This window comes from Arvicanthis niloticus, chromosome X (genome assembly GCF_011762505.2).
Source record: "Arvicanthis niloticus isolate mArvNil1 chromosome X, mArvNil1.pat.X, whole genome shotgun sequence".
Lineage (NCBI taxonomy): Eukaryota > Metazoa > Chordata > Mammalia > Rodentia > Muridae > Arvicanthis > Arvicanthis niloticus.
The window spans coordinates 72668156-72689120 of record NC_047679.1 but is presented as its reverse complement, the minus strand read 5'-3'; the positions used below and the strand labels follow the sequence as shown (position 1 = coordinate 72689120).

The 20965-nt window shown below is 35.6% G+C and overlaps 1 protein-coding gene and 1 long non-coding RNA gene across 2 annotated transcripts in view; one reads left to right on the top strand and one right to left on the bottom strand.

The window, feature by feature from the left end:
* The window catches only part of LOC143435588 (uncharacterized), a 173006-nt gene extending 156809 nt beyond the window's left edge, over positions 1-16197 (bottom strand). Inside the window, exons 1-2 of the long non-coding RNA XR_013106066.1 lie at positions 15929-16197; positions 15314-15364 (exon numbers count right to left, since the gene is read on the bottom strand). This is a non-coding gene — a long non-coding RNA (uncharacterized LOC143435588). The remainder of the gene's footprint in view (positions 1-15313; positions 15365-15928) is intronic.
* A 227-nt stretch (positions 16198-16424) lies between these two features.
* Positions 16425-19254, top strand: Nap1l3 (nucleosome assembly protein 1 like 3). Its single transcript, XM_034486064.2, has one exon. The coding sequence runs from the start codon at positions 16825-16827 to the stop codon at positions 18424-18426; it is 1602 nt and encodes a 533-aa protein (XP_034341955.1). The 5' UTR covers positions 16425-16824; the 3' UTR covers positions 18427-19254.
* The last annotated feature ends 1711 nt before the right edge of the window (positions 19255-20965 follow it).

Here is a 20965-nt window from a genome sequence, read left to right as displayed (position 1 = left end):
TTTCTTGTTCCTTGAATTTTTTGCATCTATTGTATTGCTAACTCCTCAACCTAGAACTGACCTTAATACTTGCATGTAATTAAAATGGTATAAAAGCAAAAAGGAGGAGTAGGGTTGGGATGGGGATTTCTAGGGAGGGAAAATTGGGAATAGGGATGACATCTGAAATGTAAACAAATAAAATATCCAATAAAAAACAAACAAACAAAACAAAAAAGAAGTCAAAGGTATCATAAATCATATCAGAACTATGGAACTTTGATTTATAAAACAATTTTTAAAAATGAAAATCTTAAATTTGCTCTACCATAATTCAGGTTGCAGAACAAGGTTTGATCCGCACACAGTTCAAAGGTCTTATGGACATTTATGATAAACCAATTAAAATAGTCATTCAATTTAAAAAATTAATTAGACATAATTAATATCTGGAAATCTCTAAAATAATAGAACTAGTGAAACTAAATATTTACACTTGCAAATGTCTTAAATTAAATGTGGAAACAAAGAATTTTTTTTTAAAGTTTTTTTATGGCCACATATCTATTAACATAGTGAGTGAGGTATTAATATTTAGAAATTGGTTGATAAATGAATAATCCCACAGATCTTAAAATAGTGTGAATAATTGTGATTTATTGTGTGACAGTCAAATTTGTCAAATTAAGCAGACAATATATAAATAAAATATTGTGATTAAAGGATAAAATAGTTATTAGAAATAAGTATGTTTTTCAAAAATAAACTCTGCATGAGAATAAAAGTTAATACACAAGGAAATATCTTGGTCTTTCCTAGGGAAGATGAACTATATTTAAAAAAGGAACATATGTGATCATATATAAGAAATGACTTATGAAGGTTGGTAATAATGTTTAGAACACACACACTCACACAATGCATAAAGCATTCCAAGAATGTAAGATCTAAAGGAAAGAAAGACTGATCAAGCATTCCTACAAAATATATGTTTAGTAAGATCTGAGAATTCTCACTATATGTTAAGGGCATTAAATATATATTGTATCATTCAAATCTCATCATGACTATGCAAAATTGGATCCTATTAAAATTGCCCTATCACATATGAGGAAAGCAGAGCATAAGACCTTTCTTGAAAATTTGGGGCAAGTAAGATGGCTCAAAGGGTAAAATAACTTACCATGTAACCCTAGCAACCAACATGTTTAAAAAAAAATTAGACTCAGTAGCTTGTCTCTAATCCCAGGGTTATAACGGTGAGGCAGAGAAATGGAAGGCAGAGAAAAGAAAATCAGTAAAGGTTACCAAAGGGTACCATTTAAAATCTTGATCAAAAGGCAGTCATGAGAAGACTCAGTATCTTCAAGCAGCTAGGAGGAGGGTCTCATAGCCTACTCCTACAGTGACACACTTCTTCCAACAAGGCCACTTCTACTCCAATAAGACTTCTAATAGTGGCATTCTCTTGGCCAAGCATATTCAAACCACCACACCACTATATTGATTTCCATAGTTGCTGTACATGTATCTACTCCTACCAGTAATGGAGGATGTTCCTTTTGATCTACATCTTAGGCAGTATGAACTGTCGTTTTTGTCACTGATCTTAGCCATTTTGACAAGTATAAGATAGAATCTCAGGGTTATTTTGATTTGCATTTCCCTAATAATTACAGATGTTGAACAATTAAGTGTTTCTCTGCCATTGGAGAGACCTTTGTTGATAATTCTCTGTTTGCATCGGTACCCCATTTTAATTGAACTATTTGGGTTTAATTTAATATATAGTTTCATGAGTTCTTTATATATTTAGGACGTTAGAGCACTATTGGATATGGAGTTGATAAAAAAATCTTTTCCAATTTCATAGGCTGCCTCTTTATGTTATTGATGATATATTTTGCCTTATAGATTTTATTTTCATAAGGTCCCATTTATCAATTATTGATATTAGTGTCTATGCTATCAGTGTTTGGTTTAGGATGTTGTCTCCTGTGCCAATGTATTTAAAACAGTTCCCCACTTTCTCTTCCATTAGATTGGTGTGTCTGGCTTTATGTCTTTGGTCCACTTGGAGTTAAGCTCTGGGCAGGGTTGTAAATATTGATCTACATGCAGGCATTCAGGGTTTACCAGCACCATTTGTGGAAGATGCTATGTATTTTCCCCAATGTGCAGGCCCAGCTTCTTTATCAAGAATCAAGTGCCATATAAAATCACTGTCTCATGGTGGAAGCAAAAAAGCCATTATCAATGGCAGCAGTGCTCTATTGTTGAGGAGAACTTACACTCAAATCTTTTAACATAGAAAGGTTGAGTTGCTGCAGGCTTGGAGACTCTGCCCCTATTTTCTAGTCTTTTTGTGCAAGGTATTCAGAAGGCTATGGTAAGAGAATTCTGGGAACCAACCCAGCCACCAATCCCTCCACATACAATCTGTTCTTTTAAAATGGGCTTGACAGGTAGTAACACAGAACATGTGGGAGTTTCCAACCAATATTTGATTTAACTTGATGCCAAACTTAAGGAATTTTAAGAAAATGCAACCAACGGGAAAAGGAATTAAACAGAACCATTCAGGATCTAAAAATGGAAGTAGAAACAATAAAGTAATCACAAAGGGACAATACCCTGGAGATAGAAAACCTAAAAAAAAGATCAGGAGTCATAGACACAAGTATCACCAACAGAATACAAGAGATGGAAGAGAGAATCTCATGTGCAGAAGATACCATGGAAAACATTGACAGAACTGTCAAAGAAAATGCAAATACAAAAAGCTACTAACCCAAAATATACAAGAAATCCAAGACACAAGGAGAAGGCCAAACCTAAGGATAATAGGTATAGATGAGGGGGAAGACACCCAACTTAAAGGACCAGTAAATATCCTCAACAAAATTATAGAGGAAAACTTCTCTAACCTAAAGAAAGAGATGTCCATAAATATACAAGAAGCCTACAGAACTCCAAATAGTTTAGACCAGAAAAGAAATACTTCCCGCCATATAATAGTCAAAACATCAAATGTACAAAACAAAGAAAAAATACCGAAAGCAGTAAGGGGAAAAGGCAAAGTAACATATAAAGGCAGACCTATAAGAATTACACCAGACTTCTCACCAGAGACCATAAAAGCCAGAAGATCCTGGACCGATATCATACAGACCCTAAGAGAACACAAATGCCAGCCCAGACTACTATACCCACCAAAACTCTCAATCATTATTGATAGAGAAACCAAAATATTCCACGACAAATCCAAATTTACACAGTATCTCAACACAAATCCAGCACTTCAAAGAATGATTGGTGGAAAACTCCAACACAAAGAGGGAAACTACAACCTAGAAAAAGCAAGAAAGTAATCTTCCAAAAACCCCAAAAAAAGATAGTTACACAAACATATCTCCACGGATGTTAGCCCAAAAGCATGGATTAGCGAAGACTCAACCCACAGACCACATGAAGCTCATGAAGAAGGAAGACCATGAGGGGATGCCTCAGTTCTACTTAGAACGAGAAACATAAATGCTCAAGGGAGCAAATAGGGAAACAAAACATGGAACAGAAACTGAAGGAGGGGCCATCAGGAGACCATTCCACCTGGGTATTCACCCCATGTATAGCCACCTAAGCTAAACACTGTTGTGGATGGCTGGAAGTGCATAATGTGAGGAACATGATATAGCTGTCTCCTTAGAGGTCTGCCAAAGACTTACACACTCAGAGGATGATGCTCACAGTTAACCACTGATATGATCAGGGGGTTCCCAATGGAGAACTTAGTGAGAGGACTGAAGGAGCAGAAAGGGTTAGTGACCCCAGGTGGAAAGCAACAATACCAAACAACCAGAGCCCCCAGGGTCTAAACCACCAGCCTGGGAACACATAGGGAAGGACCCAAGACTCCAGAGGTATATGTAGGGGAGGATGGCCTTGTCGGACATAGGTGGGAGAGGAGTTTTTTGGTCCCATAAAAAAAAAAATGAACACACAGTGTGTGTGGGGGAATGTGAGGGCGGGGAGGGGATAGTGAGGGGGGTAGGTGTGGTCACTGCCTCATAGAAGAATGAGGAGGGGGATGGGATAGGAGGTTTCTGGGTGGTGGGAAGAAGTAGGGTAAGGGGATAAAATCTGAAACATAAATACTACAACCAATTTTAATAAGCGAAAAAAAAAGTCGTCAGAACCAACATCTTTAAAAAAATATGTCAGCCCCCTAGGGGTGGGAAATTTTTTTTTTCTTGATACTAAAACTTGTTCTGAGAATTGTATATTGCAGAATACACAGCCTTGGTGTATCTACTCATCAAGCATACTGAGCAGACCTGCCCAAACCTCCGATGTCCTGGAATTCCATCTGGATTCAGTGAAGACACAGCATCAGAGGCTTATCAACTTACTCTTCACCCTACCCCTCTTCTAAAATCTCAACGCCCTTAATCAGCTTGAAAAAGTTAAAGAAGAGTCAGCGCCCCTATTCCCTGAGCTTGGGGACTAATGTGGTTAATAATGGTCTGTCTTTCTAGGGAAAAGTAGTGCTTTTGTTGGAACAGGGCGGATTAGCTAGGACTTATTGAATAGCCATAACCTATTGGTAGAAATCTGTATAATTATCAAGATGAAGTTATAATTTCTTAAATGGTACAAAATTTACTTTGATTTCAAATTTAAGGTTTTCATTGGTATGAGCCTCTTATTAATATAAAAATGAGATGAATATTGATACTCTCATGGGCATTGTGCCTGTATAACACATTTAGGAATACAAGGCCTAGACCCAGCCCTTTTTTAACTTTAACTGATTTGGGATGGTTAACCTATGAGTTAAGGGACTATAGCAAATTCATGGTTTTGAGTTTATTGTTAGGGTGTTTTCCATATTTTATTTAGAAATAGCTGAGAGGAGTGAACAGACAACAGTCCAGGTTACCTTACATGGATAGTTGGTTTTCAAAACATCAGAAGTCCATAGAACTGACGCTACAAATATTTATATATTAATGTTCATTTTGATTAGAGACCTGTCTGCTCCTGACAGCTTCCTGTCGTGGATTCTAAGAAGAAATTGAGCATCCTTGGAGATACTCCAGTTGTGTGGTGACAGCCACTAGGCAAGAATTGCCTCTCTCCATCTACAGACAAATTACTGTCCAGAAAAGTACACACATGCAGAATAGTCGACTGATTATATCTGCCTAGACAGAGTAATCAGCCCTTAATAATCCTGCATCACTAAGGTCTGTCAGATGATTCTGGGCCAGAAGGCTGAAGATTTGATGCTCCAATGTTCGGTAGTATAGGGGCTTTCCAGGTGTTTAGTGGTCTCTATAAATTGGCTAAGTTTTAGAAGCTATGTTTAGTGCTTCCCATTATTTCAGTTAACTCAGTCATTCTGGATTTCTGATGGGGTTGAAGACCTATAGTCTCATAACCAATCCTGGCTATTTACTTTGAGATAAAAGATCTGAGTAGATGGTTTTCAGCTGACATTCATTCTAAAGCCAAAAGCCAGGATCAAAAGTAAGTGTTTTAGTTAGAAGAGATGACAGAGGTTCTGGTTAGTCAACAGAATGATGGACTGGGTATTAGGACTATCTTGTACCTCACTGGTACAATTAGGAATAAGTATGCTCTAATTGTATTTTGAGAGAAAAGCTCTACTTTAACAGAAAGAGTGATATGTAGGAGGAGCTAAGTGGGAAGGAGTACTGAGAGGAAGAGATGGAACAAGGAGAGAAGATGAAGAAGAGGAGAAGCTAGGTGATGAGAGAGAGAAAGAGAGAGGGGGCATGGAGGCAGATGTTCACATGTCTCCACCAGTCAAAGATAGTTTTTATATCTAGGTTGGGTATTGGGTTATGCTTCTGATTGAACATTACCAAACTTATAAATCCTTTGATTAACATTTAAAAAAAATCATATAAAAGCAAAGAGGAAAGGGGGGGCATGGGACAGGGATGTTCTAGGGAGGGGAAATGTGGAAAGGGGTGGCATCTTAAATGTAAATAAAATATAAAATAAAAAATAAAATAAAATGTAAATAAAATATCCAATAAAAAATACAAAAAAAAAAAAGAAGATGAAACAGAGCCAACACTGTGTGTGGCCGTGAAAGGGTGTCTTGATTTTTGGTATGGCATAGGCCTTGAACCCTGACTCCAATGGGGCAATGGCAGATGTTCAGCCGTGCCCCCAGAACCCAGGGTACTAACACATGGTCTAAGACCTCCATTTGACCTGTTCCTTGCAGTCACTTAGGGCAATGTGCCACCTTCCACAGGTAGAGGGTGTGACTACAGGTCTCAGGCCTTAAGAGATTTCCATATTATTGAGTTATCTAAAATCCAGAGAGCATAGCTAATTAAGTATTCTTTTCCCAGTCCCTCCTTCTTCTCCCTCCCTATTTAAGTCAGGCCCACCCTGGCTTAAGGGGGGGGTGCACATCCAGACCATCTATCATCTGCTATGTCAATAAAACTCTTGGAACCCCAGACTTCCTCATGTTATTGGGGCCTGCTGTCAAGCTGCTATTCTGGAGGACTTCTCTGCATTCCAGCAACAGGAGGCGTGGTTCAAGTCAAGCAAGTAGAACAAGAGAGCACTTCCCACTGGGCACAGCACCAGGCTTGCCCAGTGCTGTGCAGAACCAACTCAGTCAAAGATTCCATGTCTTCTGACTGAGCTGTGGCAGACGCATGGATCCACAATACAACAAAGAACTCATGCCCACGTGCATGTGCGCGGGCCCTTCAGCTTTCTTCCCTGCAACACTGGGACCCCATGAAAGGAAAAATCTATTGAAGTTATGAAATAAGTTTTGCAGAACATTTAAGAGTGGCTCCTAGATAAGAAAGTATAGACTACATAAAATCTTATACTACTAAAACTCAGGCAAAACACTGGAACTCTTAGGAGAGTCATTGTGTGCAATGTATAGAAGTAGAAAGCTAGTGGAACTATTGAGTTAAGGGTTAATTTGATTCTTTCTGGCCACTGCCTGGCAGCTTTGCCCAAGTCATTTATCATTAGTGCTTTACAGGAAAATGCAAGTAGATGACCTCAGATCTCTGAGCTCTGAAGTTTAATAAGTTAAAAGTTAAAGTCTAAATAATGATGGTTGCAATTATTTTGGCTCCAGGCCTGGGAATAGGGAAGCTTGAAACTCTGGGGAACATTTGTAATTATTTTTTTTTTTTTTTTTTTTTTTTTTTGGTTTTTTGAGACAGGGTTTCTCTGTATAGCCCTGGCTGTCCTGGAACTCATTCTGTAGACCAGGCTGGTCTCGAACTCAGAAATCCACCGCCTTTGCCTCCCAAGTGCTGGGATTAAAGGCGTGTGCCACCACTGCCCGGCCACATTTGTAATTTTTAATTCTTTGTGGGATATGGTTATTCTTTTGAGTTTGATTTGGCAATGATTATACAATGTCTTTTTCTCTATCTGCTTTTGGAGTATCAATAAAAGGCTGGGACAAGAGAAAGGTAAAGATGCATGTGAGGTGAATATGGTAAGAGAGAATGAGTGAGAGAGCAAATGAGAGAGCTTGAGAAGAACATGTGAAGAGTGAGTGAAGAGAATATGAGGTGTGTATGGAGAGTGTGTGTGAGAGTTAAAGGAGAGTGTATATGGTGTGTGTGAGATGTGTGTGAAGAGTGTGCATGAGAGTGATAAGGGAACACACAGAGGTGTGTAGGAAATGTGGGAGTTCAAGAAAAGAAAAGTGCACAGGAGAAAAGCAGAGTGCACAGGAGAATGCATAGTGTATGCAGCCTCAAGCTTGTGAACAAATGAGCAAGAAAGAAAGGAAGCAGAGAGTGAGAGAAAAGAGAGAGAAACTTTAAGCCTTGAAGTTGCCTGTCAGCTTGTACCCAAAAGGTAGTTTATGTATATTTACTATGTGCCTTCTAGATATCCCTACTTCCAGTTGTGAACTCCAATCTTGTGTCAAGGCTGGACCCCAACAACTATTATTCTGCATAGAAGTTGAGAGAAAATATGAACCTATTATTGTGCATGTGTCCAAATAAATTGCAAATTTTGCAATAAGTATTGAAGCTAAATAAATATTAACACTGTTTATTACTTAAATTCTTTGAACTTTTTTCCCTCAATATTCAATAAATTATATAAAATATAAGTAAACTTACAGTTTAAAAGATATAATTTATTGGAATTATACCAAAAATACTTTAGAGATATATTTCAAGGAAAAAAATCTTGAAAACACTTGTAAACATATCCCTCTGTGATAAGATTTTTCATCCTTGAATAGTGTATGCAATTTTAATTTGAAAACTAACATTGGCCAAAAAATTGACAACTTGGATTATAAGATAAAAAGCTTCTGCTCAGAAAAAAATCAACAAAATGAAGAGTCAATCTATAGAATCTGACAATAAATCTGCAAATCATTGGTCTCATAAGTGGTTAGTAGCCCAAATATATAGTATTCAATGAATAAAACACAAATAACCAGATTGAAAAATGGATAAAGGAACTAAGCATATATTTTCACAAAGTAAAACATACAAATAGATAGCAGAATCATGAAAAACAATTATATATATATATATATATATATATATATATATATATATGTGTGTGTGTGTGTGTGTGTGTGTGTGTGTGTGTGTGTGTATCAAGGCATTAAAAAATAAAACTATGATGAAATACCACTTCATTCCTGTTGAAATATTTATCACAAAAAAGAATTACTACTAATTGTTCTTGAGGGTGTAGAACAAAGGGAAACCTTTAACACAGTTGAAGGGAATATACATTAATAAGCCATTATGAAAATAAATATGTTCAGAAACAAAATAAATATAGGAAAGTAGCTGCTGTCTGTGTTTACTATATTATTTGCAATAGGCAGGGTATGGAATCAATCTAGTTATCAATAAACATAACAAAAATGGATTTCATACAAAGAGGTTAGGAATATTTAGCATTAAAAACAAAACAATGGAACTGTTGTCATTTGTGACTACATAGGAGTCTGGAATCCCTTATGTTAAGTGAAGTAATCCAGGATCAAGATGCCAAATAAATTATTTAAAAGCCTATAATTCAGCCAGTCTAAAAATGTATATGTGACCATATATATGAATATATATGGTCACATATATATATATTATTTTATTGTAAAATATTCTTTTAAATTATCATTATACCAATTATTCAAATCATTGATTTTTTTCTTATATGCTATTGCATTAACTGTAACTTTACCTTGTACAATTCACTAGATATTGACTAAAATACAATTAATTCACAGGCAATTATTTTTTAATTAAACTTTATATACTACATTATGTTCATTTCTATATTTTATCAAAAGAATAAAAATGAAATATAATATTATACTGAAAACTGTGGTGTGAAATAAATAATAATATAGATTCACTATTACTTTTTCAATAATAATTTATTTCATCTTGAAAATATTTTGTATTTCAGTTGCAGAATACAGGTGTCTTTGTTGTAAAAAAGACAAAACCATCATTTATGCTCTTGAAGAGTGCTAAATACTTTTCTTAATAATTATACTGTATATACCTATACACTGGCTATGTCATAAAATTAACTTGTCTTTTTTTAAAATTTGTTCTCTGGGTTTATGCTATTACTTTTTTGATCCTCTTTCTCAAACATTTAGGATAGAAGAGAAAAGTCAATGATAATAAATTTGCTTAATTGTCTTCATTATAATGAAATCCTGTTATTCCACACTGTGATTCATATCCCCTCTCTAAGACTATCTAATAAAGACATGACTACCAATCTGGGAATTAAAATCAGTAGACACTAGAGCAAAATAATCTATTATAGATCCACACATATACAGAAAATTTATGTTTGACATCTGTGCAAAGTCAAATCAATGGATAATGGAAAATCTCTTGGCTTTGAACCAATTGTATATGTATATGGAAAGTAATAAAATGACTTCAATTCATGTATTTTGCCATACTCAAAAACATCAGCCTTAATATAAAACTGGCAAGTATTACATCATAAGAAAATGATAAACAAAGTATCCTTAAGTGTGGAAAATGACACATGATACTTGAAAAAATATTACTAGGTGTCTTAGTCAGGGTTTCTATTCCTGCACAAACATCATGACCAAGAAGCAAGTTGGGAAGGAAAGGTTTATTGAGCTTACACTTCCATATTGCTGTTCATTACCAAAGGAAGTCAGGACTGGAACTCAAGCAAGCCAGGAAGCAGGAGCTGATACAGAGGCTATGGAGGGATGTTACTTACTGGCTTGCTTCCCCTGGCTTGCTCAGCCTGCTTTCTTATAGAACACAAGACTACCAACCCAGGGATGGCACCATCCACAATGGGCCCTCCCACCTTGATCACTATTTGAGAAAATGCCTTACAGCTGGAGCTCATGGAGGCATTTCCTGAACTGAAGCTTCTTTCTCTGTGATAAATACAGCTTGTCTCAAGTTGATACAAAACCAACCAGTACACTTGGATTTCATCATAAATGTTCAGAAAAAATTCTGGTTTTTGAAAATTGTGAAAGTTGTTGTTAAGATAATGTAGTGTATGTTTAGACTGGATTTGCTAATATTTTAGTTGATGAAGGACTTATGTGAACAATATAGAAAGAACACTGATAGAATAATAGCAGTGAAACTAACATACATTGCTACAGAGGCACAATATGAATATACACTTCAAACATATATATATATATGATTGGCAAATCAGTATATGAAATGATAACCACATGAGTAGTCATTAGGAAAATGAAAATAAAAACCACAAGACTCTGCTATCACATAACTATAAGAATAGCTACATGTAAAAACACTGACCATACCAAATATTTTTAATGTGTTAAATATTTTTAATGTGTTGAAAATAACCGCTTATTTGAGAAATAAATAATTTCTTATAAAAGTAAACATGCATCTACCATGTGACCCAGCCATTCCACTCCTAGGAATGTTTTCTAAAATAAACAAAAACATATGTTCACACAAATACTTGTACAGAAAAGGATCATAGCATCTTTATACACACACAGTAGCCACAAACTTAATAATCACACAAACAAATATGACTAAATTATTGTACTTACAGAAAAACATATCAGTACTGAGCAACAAATAGAAAACAATATTCTTAACATATACAAAGTAGAAATTTTCTAAACATTTGTGCTAAAGAAAGAATACTGGCAACAGGATGAATTTTCTGCTATATTGTTCATTTACAATTGTAGAAATTGAGAACTAATCTGTGGAAACATAAAACAGACTTGTAATTTCTAAGGGACAGAAGAAATAATAGATATATACATGTATGAGAAAAATTTAGTATGATGAAAAATTCCATTATTTGTGTGGCAGTAATGATTTGAAATTTGATACATTTATTAAAATTTGCTGTGTATGTTATATTTTAATACTTATTTTAATAGGGATAAAACTGTCATGATCACCCTTAGTATCCACAGAACAAACCAAAAATATATATAAAAAATAACGAAAAAAATGAAGGGAGAGAGAGAGAGAGAGACAGAGACAGAGAGACAGAGAGACAGAGACATGGGGAAAGAGAGAACCAACCCCACAAATTTGTCATCTGGTCTCTATATGCACTCCCAGAAAATATAGCCACACCACACTTACACAAACATACACATATGAACAATTTACACAGTTTTAATTTAAAAGCTCATAAGAAATGAACGGGTTATGCATAGCTTTATAGATATTTGAAACTTACGATAATGCAGCCACACATTTTATTGTGTAGTTTGTGTGTGTGTGTGTGTGTGTGTGTTTGTGTGTGGTAAAAATTCATGAAATTATGTATATTGTCACATCAGAAAAGTTGTACACAGTTCTCAAACAGCTATGTACAGCCTGAGTAGCTAAAAAAAAGTCTGTGATAAACATATTCTCATGTAAATAATTAGAATTTAGTCTCTGATTTTAACAGGAAGAGTGATATGTAGGAGGAGCTAAGGTAGGAGGAGTACTGAGAGGAAGAAAAGGAGTAAGAAGAGGAGAAGAAGAAGGAGAGGAGAAGCTAGGTGATGAAAGAGAGAAAGAGAGGGGAGACAGGGAGGCAGATATTCATGTATCTCCACCAGTCAAAGATAGTTGTTATATCTAGGTTGGTCAGTGGGTTACACCTCTGATTGAACAATTCCAAACTTATAAAGCCTATGATTAAATTTTTTTTAAAAAAAATGTATAAATGCAAAAAGGAAAAGAGGGCATGGGATAGGGGTTTCCTAAAGGGGATTGGGGGGCGGGGGGAATGGGGATAGGGGATGCCATCTGAAGTGTAAATAAAATATCTAATAAAAAATCACAAAGCAATAGAAGAGACAAAGCATATATTGTGCAAGAAGTTAATACATAATCTTCTGATGAAAACTAGTTATATAATGCAATGTAACCACTGAATTTATATACTAACAGTAGAAAATATATTGAGTGACATAAGTTGTCTAAATGAAGAAATGACTGTGACTTTAAAATTAAAAATAAACAAATTATATAATATAAATAATGTTATATGATACTAGTGGTACCTAATATGTAAGAAAGAAAATACACATGTGAACTCATGCATACATGTACACACACACACACACACACACACACACACACACACATACACAGGCACATGAGAGAGCAGTATGATTGGAAACTCTCACCTAATTTCAAAACTCATAGTTTAGAAAGAAACTTCATAAAATCATAAAAGTTTGGGGGCTGGAGAGATGACTCAGGTGTTAAGAATATTGAGTGTTCTTCCACAGTTCCTGAGTTCAATTCCCAGCAACCACTTAGTAGCTTACAAGCAGAAGAGGGATCTGATGTGCTCTTCTGTCTAAAGACAGTGATAGTGGATTCACATATCCAAAATAAATAAATATAAAAAAGGTTCATAAATATTATATTGTATGAGGTTTTTATAGGTTTATTTCCCTTTTTCTTCTTAAGGTATTTCCAATATAGGTAGATAAATATATATTTATAATTATGAAAATCTTCTACAGAGATAATGTTAAACTTAACTCAACAATATAATCCTATATTTTGTGTTAGAGCAGAAATATTTTTGAAAATATTCATGGTTTCCTTAATTCAAGACCCAAGTCACTTTACTTTTTTGATTTCACCAATTTATTTTTTCTCTCAATTGGAGAGAAGAATATAATAAATAATTGTTCAATGGACAACAAAAGTAAAAATAAACACTCAACCTTAAAACAAATCTAAGAAATGGATATTTATAGCATTGATAAAATATTTAGGAAATATTAGTTAAAATGAGAATAGTAACAATCTCTTGAAATATATTGAGTTGTGTTTGACAGATATATATATATATATATATATATATATATATATATATATATATATATATTGTCAACTTGTTTCATTCAGTACATTTAATTTTAAAAAATTGACTTTAAAAGTCCCTTACTACTAAAGCAAATCTAGGAAACACAAAAAGATTTCAGGCCAGCCTGTGATGTATAGTGATATTTTCTCTCAAAACAAAACAAAATTGGCCTGATTCCATTATTTGCTTACAATCTGTGTTCAATAAATCCAAAATCTGAATGTAAAAATAAATCCAATCGATTCAGTTAACTTGGTAAATGAAGGGACTCAATGGGTGCAGATGAATAGATTACTAAATAAAAGGTTCACAAAAATGTGGTATTAAGAAATTTAAAATATTCATACTTATTAGTATACCTCGGTGATCCTGGCCCCCAACACGTGTGATTCCTGGATTCTATTCCTACTTTGGAAAAATAAACACACAAACAAATCTGCATCTTAACTCATAATTAACTCACAAAAGTAATCTCTGATGGTACAGAAGGTAGCATGTAAATTACACTACTATAAAACATAAGAATCATCATTTAAAATATCTCTATTACTCTCAGTAAAAATAAGTGGCATAATAATATTTATTTTGTGACCCAGCTATTTGAATTACTGCTCACATAGAGTTGGTTTAGATTAAGATAACAAAACAAGAAGTTAAAGGTAAGCCCCTTCTATTTAGCATTATATTGACATCCATTACTAATAGTGCTGTCACAGGAAAAAAAAAACGGGCATTTTTGGTTGAAGATTGGAATGGTTGAGCTCTTAAGCATTTTAAATTATAAGAGCCTCCATGGACATTTGTATTCCGCCCAAATTTACAAAATAACCACACGATTTTTTTAACAATCCAATTTCTAGATATATATTTTATGTTAATGTTTATAATGTTATGTTAATATATATGTATAAATATATGTGTGTATATATGTATGTATATGTATATACATATATACACATATACATATATATACATATGTATATATGTATGTATATATATATCCACATCATGTCTTTGCTTACATATATACATTTTACTGTTATAAAAATTGTTTGTGTATAACTGTTGCATGCGTTAGTATGTACTTCAGAATATTAACATAAAATATATATCTAGAAATTGGATTGTGAAAAAAATTGTGTGGTTATTTTGTAAGTTTGGGCAGTATATGTATATGTATATGTATATATAACCTTATATACATATATACAAATACATACATACGTATATATTCCCCACAACAAGTCTCTGATTAAATATAGAAAGGAAATTATAAGGGAGTATATATCTATTTAAAAGCAATTCATTGATCATTTCCTGTTAAAACTTAGCCATAAATTAGCAAATTCCAAACAATCATATGTTGTCACACAAGTAAAACAATATACGTAAATTATCAGGTGTATATATGCATAAAGGGACTTCTTAAAGGAAGTAAATCAAAATGTTAAAAATGGTTATCTTCTGGTAAAATTAAATTTCAACTATCATCAGAATCTTCTATATTGAATCGTAATTTTTAAAATGTACATGTAATTTGAGTTACAGATAAGCAAATAAAAATTCTTTGTTAAATTAACAATATGTGTCTTAATACATGACTAAATGAAAAATACAAACTCTATAATACAAAGTAGTACACTAAAGTCTCATTTTAATATATTTCTTCATTTGAAATTAATAATGCAGCATATTTTATATTCTAAACATAGCACTTATAGTCTATGACTAAGTTTAGAGAGCAAATGTGGTTAAGTAGGCTATTTTTCCATTTGTATGACAAGTCACTTCTGTGGATATTTCTGCTTGTCTGGAAACATCAAGATATCTTCCAATCAAATCTTTAACAGGTTATATATAACCTATGAATTTTTATTTAAGTACCAAGGGGCAGTTCTGTTCATTCATAACAAATGGTGGGTAATATGTCCCTTACCTTTCAATGAAAAGTAAACACTGGTCTTTTGGGTTGTAGCAGAATTAAATCCTGTAAATAAAAATAAAAGATATCTGTTTTTAAACTCCATTTTGAAAAAATTTGTTCCCATATTACTACACTTACAAATCATTCTTTAATACAGTTACAATTCCAAATTGGAATGAAATTGGTGGCAGATGACATCTTAAACACTTAACAGAGGATGCACTTTGATTAGAACAAGTCCCCCCTCCCATTCTGCTGTTTCTGGAACTGAAACCTGCTGCACAAAAGTCTGAAACAGAATTCTCTGCTTTTATAAAAATATTACGTTACATTTAAATAGCCCTTTGTTTTATCTAAAATGTTGCTACAAGCATTAAAAAGGACTACGTGGCAATTTAACAGTAAGATTAGAGTATTATAATATGCTAGCTTTAAAAGAGAAATACAATTTTAAAAATTGGTGTAACTGACTCACAGCAAACCTCGTAGATGGATATAAACAAGGCTTGCCAAACATCACAGACAGCACTTATTAAATCCGCTACGTGGAAAGCAATATGTGTTCTGTCTAGCGCCTCCCCGCCTCTGCAAATAAAGGACTCCCCCTTTCCAGGTTAAAACACATACTCTTGGAATATTTAGAGGCAATCTTGTCTGTTTCTTTCCTTATGTGTTCTTTATTTTTCCTCAGTCATCCACAGTCCCAGTATCCAATGACGTCACTTAAAGCATTTTCACTTATTTTATTTTATTTTTAATTTTTTTCATTAAAAATTTTCTGTGTGGTGGTCGTGATCAAAGAAAGAGGAATTCAGGATGGGCAGTTGAGCATAGGGGCTCCTTTTCTTCCTTTGTTAGTAACTATAGCTGTAATTTTTAGCTCTTGTCTATGTTTTTTTTTTTTTTCCTCTCTCTCAAAGGAGAGATTTTTGAAAGGGTGGGGTAGCCTTCTTCAGAGGCTGTGTGCTTACGACACCCCGATGTGTCTGGGAAGATGGGAGGAGCCGGGAGGAAGGGCGTTTGCCTTCGGCCATTCTTTGGACTCAATACTAGTCAATCAAGTCCTCTCAGCAAATGAGGAGTGAGCTGAAAGCATCCTGGGAACGAATTTAATGGGAGGGCTGTCAACAAGGGAGGGGCTGCTCATCCTCACCCAGGACCTGGTTCTGGGTCTGATACTGCGTCATTGGACTGCGGCAGATCTAGGCACAGGTCCATTGCGGCCTAACAGGCCTCATAGCTGAGGTTCCCTGCTGCTTACCCTGCTGCGGTTTCCTGCAAGCCTCCTCCGTGGTCCCGCCCCCACCGCGCCACTGCCACAGCCTCTGCAGTCCGTGCCGCCACTGGGTCCCGGCCGCAGCCGCTGCAGTCTCTGCCGCCTGACCAGCTCGGGCCTTCGACCCCGCCGCCGCTGCCCCAGCCGCCGCCGCCACCGGAGCATCCGTGAGTCCTTTTCTGTCCATCTCTGGGTGCGCGATCTCTGCTGTTGTCACCACCTTAAAGAGGTGTACGGGGCTAGCAGTATGGCAGAAGCGGATCCTAAAATGGTCACGGAACCTGCTGCCCATGGGGTTGCTGAAGAGGCGATGGCTAGCGCAGCTGCTGATTCTGGGGATGAATCTGACAGCAATAGCTCTAGCAGTACTACTAGTTGCAGCAGCAGCAGCAGCAGCAGTAGCAGCAGCAGCAGCAGTAGCAGCAGTAGCGGTAGCGGTGGCAGCAGCAGCAATGGCAGTCACTTACGCCAAAAGAAGAGAGTACCTGAGCCTTCCAGAAGGGCCCAGCGACGTCCCTCCTCCGGGAAATATTTCATAGATAAGCTGCCGCAAGCAGTAAGAAATCGGGTGCAGGCCCTCAGAAATATTCAGAGTGAGTGTGACAAGGTAGACACCTTGTTCTTAAGGGCAATTCATGATCTTGAAAGAAAGTATGCTGAACTCAATAAGCCTCTATATGATAAGCGTTTTCAGATCATAAATGCAGAATATGAGCCCACAGAAGAAGAGTGTGAATGGAATTCAGAAGAAGAGTTCAGTGGTGATGAGGAAATGCAGGATGACACACCTAATGAAATGCCACCCTTAGAGGGTGAGGAGGAAGAAGAAAGCTGTAAAGAAAAAGCAGAAGTGAAGGAAGAAGTAAAAGATGTCCCAGAAGAAGTTCCTGGGGCAAAAGTTGCAGAAGAGGGGGCTCCCAAAGAAACTCCTGAGGTGACAACTGAAGAAAAAGAAATTCCAAAAGAAGATACTGAAGATAAAGTTGAAGAACAGGAATCTCCTAAAGAAATTCCTGAGGTAAAAGGTGAAGAAAAAACAGACTCTACGGATTGTATAGACACAGCCCCTGAAGAAAAAGAAGACCTTAAAGAAGCTACCCAGGCAGTTGCAGAAAATAAGGATCAGCCTACAGAAGAATCTACATCAAGGGCTCCAGTAAGAGAGGCTCAGAAAAGAGTTCCTGAGACAAAGCCTGAAGGAGGAGTCAATATTAAAAGGGCTCGAAAGGGAAAACCCAAGAAAGAAGATCCTAAAGGTATTCCTGACTACTGGCTGACTGTTTTAAAGAATGTTGATAAGCTTGGGCCAATGATTCAAAAGTATGATGAACCCATTTTGAAGTTCTTATCTGATGTTAGCCTGAAGTTCTCCAACCCTGGCCAGCCTATAGGTTACACTTTTGAATTTCATTTCCTGCCTAACCCATACTTCAGAAATGAGCTCCTGATGAAGACATACATAATAAGGTCAAAACCAGATCACTACGACCCTTTCTTTGCTTGGGGATGGGAAATTGAAGAATGTAAAGGCTGCAAAATAGATTGGAGACAAGGAAAAGATGTTACAGTGACAACCACCCGGAGTCGCCCAGCTATTACAGGGGAGATTGAAGTCCAGCCAAGAGTGGTTCCGAATGCATCTTTCTTCAATTTCTTCAATCCTCCTGAGATTCCTTTGATTGGAAAGCTGGAACCAAGAGAAGATGCTATTCTTGATGAGGACTTTGAGATTGGTCAAATGTTGCATGATAATGTCATCTTGAAGTCAATCTATTACTTCACAGGAGAAATCAATGATCCCTACTACCACGACTTCAGAGATTATGGAAACAGGAAGTACTACAAGTAAAAAGGGCAAGCTGAAAGATTTTGCAAGAATCCTTAAAGTCAAGCAAGCAGAAGTGAAGTAGAGTCACCTAACCTTATAAGATAGAATACTTGCCCTATAACCTGAACACTATTACTCCTTATAGTCTGGTGTTTTCAGTTTTCCTGGTAATGTCCTAAAAAGTGTCTTAAACTTCTGTTTATTCTATCTTGCCTGTTGTACTGTAATATTCTTCAAAATATGTAAACTGCTGTTAATTTCCAAAGCATGTTTTGTTTGGTGCTACAGTGTTGGTTTTTGTGAAGTCAGTTTTTGTCATGTTACTATTAGATTGTACCTGTGAAAATTGTCAGACTTGTTAGAGAAATCCTTGCCTGAATAAGCAACACTATAAATGCCAATATACATGTGTTTTCTCTTTCTTTTTTTCAGCCCAGAAGACTAAAGACTTAAATCTGCTTGCACTAGTTGTGCCTTCATTACTTTGCCATAGAATTGTAGTAATAATACCAACCAAAACATTATATTGTGAAATGTAGTTGCTTGAAAAAAAGATGAGAATATATTTAAACTGTCATTCAGGATCACATTAGATTTTTGTGGATTTGTTCATGTGATTTATTGTTCTATTAGGAAAAGTATTGTTTACCACTAAGGTGTTAAATATGATATAGTATTTTAAAAATTTGACTCGTTGTATATTGTGTAATTGAAAACTAAAGAAACCATATTTTCTTCGTAATGTGTTCTACTTTGCCTTTTAAAAATTATTTTATCAATTGATACATTTTCATGTTCTTTTATTGTACCCTGAGTAAATATCAAATAAACTGCCATGCTATAAACTTACCATTTTCTTTTAATTATAAAAATGGCTTATCAAAATAAGGAATACTGAAGAAAGTGAAATATTAATAAGCATAACTATTAACATTCTAATATTTTTCCTAGATTGTAATTCTTCAAGTGGAAGATACCAGTGGAAATATTGAAGAGGAATGGGATGGATGGGAGAAGGAAGAGAACATGGGAGGAAGAATAGGAACGTGGAAGTAGATAAGGGAAAGAAGAAGGGTGAGAAAGAAGGAAATGGGAAGAAGATGGGAGGGAAATACAGATGTTGGAAAGGGGAAGGGATTGAACTAGGGGAGGGAACAGCTGGGAAGGGAGAAGGGAGATTATCTTACTCAGAAAGATACTGCTTTCACATGCTCAGGGCCTATCCTGTACTATGACTCTTGAGGATGTCACAGTATCATGACTTGTTTTATTCTTATAGGCAACATTGTTTTTCATTCATAACTCACAGATGATCTCAAGGGAATCATATCCTAAAATTTGAGGTTGAGGCTAGCAAGAGTATTACGTCCCCTAAATTCTATTTTACTAAAGTACACTGGACCAGGAATAGAGTATGCAAACATAATAAGCACTGGAAGTAAAAAAGTACTTTATTTTACATTTGGCATTTCTCCATATAGATGCTTTTCATCAAGATAATAGGAAATACTGTGACAAAACAATGACAGAATTACAGATTTCTAGGCCTCAGAGCATAAAATTTGGTACTAGTCATCCTAGGTCCTACCATTTATATATAGTTCAGTAATTTCCTTTTATTCTTGCTTAATAAGAATTTTGTCTCCCATATACATAAAAAAGAAAAATATGAATAATAACTGACTGATAACTAATCAAATATACTTGATCTTTAGGTTATGATATAAATAACAAATAAATTTTTACTTTATCAGTACCATTAGGCAGTCCTTTTTTTTATTCTATAATCTTTTTTTACAGTCCAGATTTTATCCCCCTCCCAGTCCACCCTCTGACTTTTCCTCATCCCATAACTCTACACCCACTTGGTCTCCAAGAGGATGTCCCCACCCCCCACCCCACCCCATCAGACCTCCCCACTCCCTGGGGCCTCAAGTCTCTTGAGGGTTAGGTACATCTTCTTTGACTGAACCCAAACACAGCAGTCCTCTGCTGTTGGGGGAATCTTATCACCTGGTGTATGCTGCGTGGTTGGTGGCAGTCCTTTTTAATTTAGATTTTTTCATTCATCGAGAGTCTTTAGAAAATAGGTGACTCATCCACAGATGAGCACTCAGAATTATTTATAGTCAGCACTTAGACGAGTTATGAGTCTCTCTACATTAACTGTTATCCAAAGCAGAAAGGAGCATTTCTGACTTGAGGTGAAAGCAGCACAAATTTATGAGATTAAACATAAATATAAAGCAGTTTGTCAGAAAGACCAGTTAGCATGTGCATATGGACAGCACCAATTGAACATTCTGTTATTGATAACAAAAAGATAAAAAAATGAACATGGAAGGGAGATAAGGTGAAGAGAGGGCAGAAGTTGGAGGGTAGTGGAGTATAATGGCTATTGCTAAAGTCTATATAAATATATGGAATTTTCAAAGCATATAAAAATTACTTTTTATAAAAGAGTTTATAGAGCAGATTTACTTATATGACAGAGCCTAACTGAAGGCTAGTAAAAGGTACTATGCCTTGTTCTGTGGCTGCATAGGTTGCAAAAATGAAT

What these genes read in the sequence shown, in the direction of transcription:
- Nap1l3 (XM_034486064.2), top strand. Translation starts at nt 16,825, where the DNA reads ATGGCAGAAGCGGATCCTAAAATGGTCACGGAACCTGCTGCCCATGGG.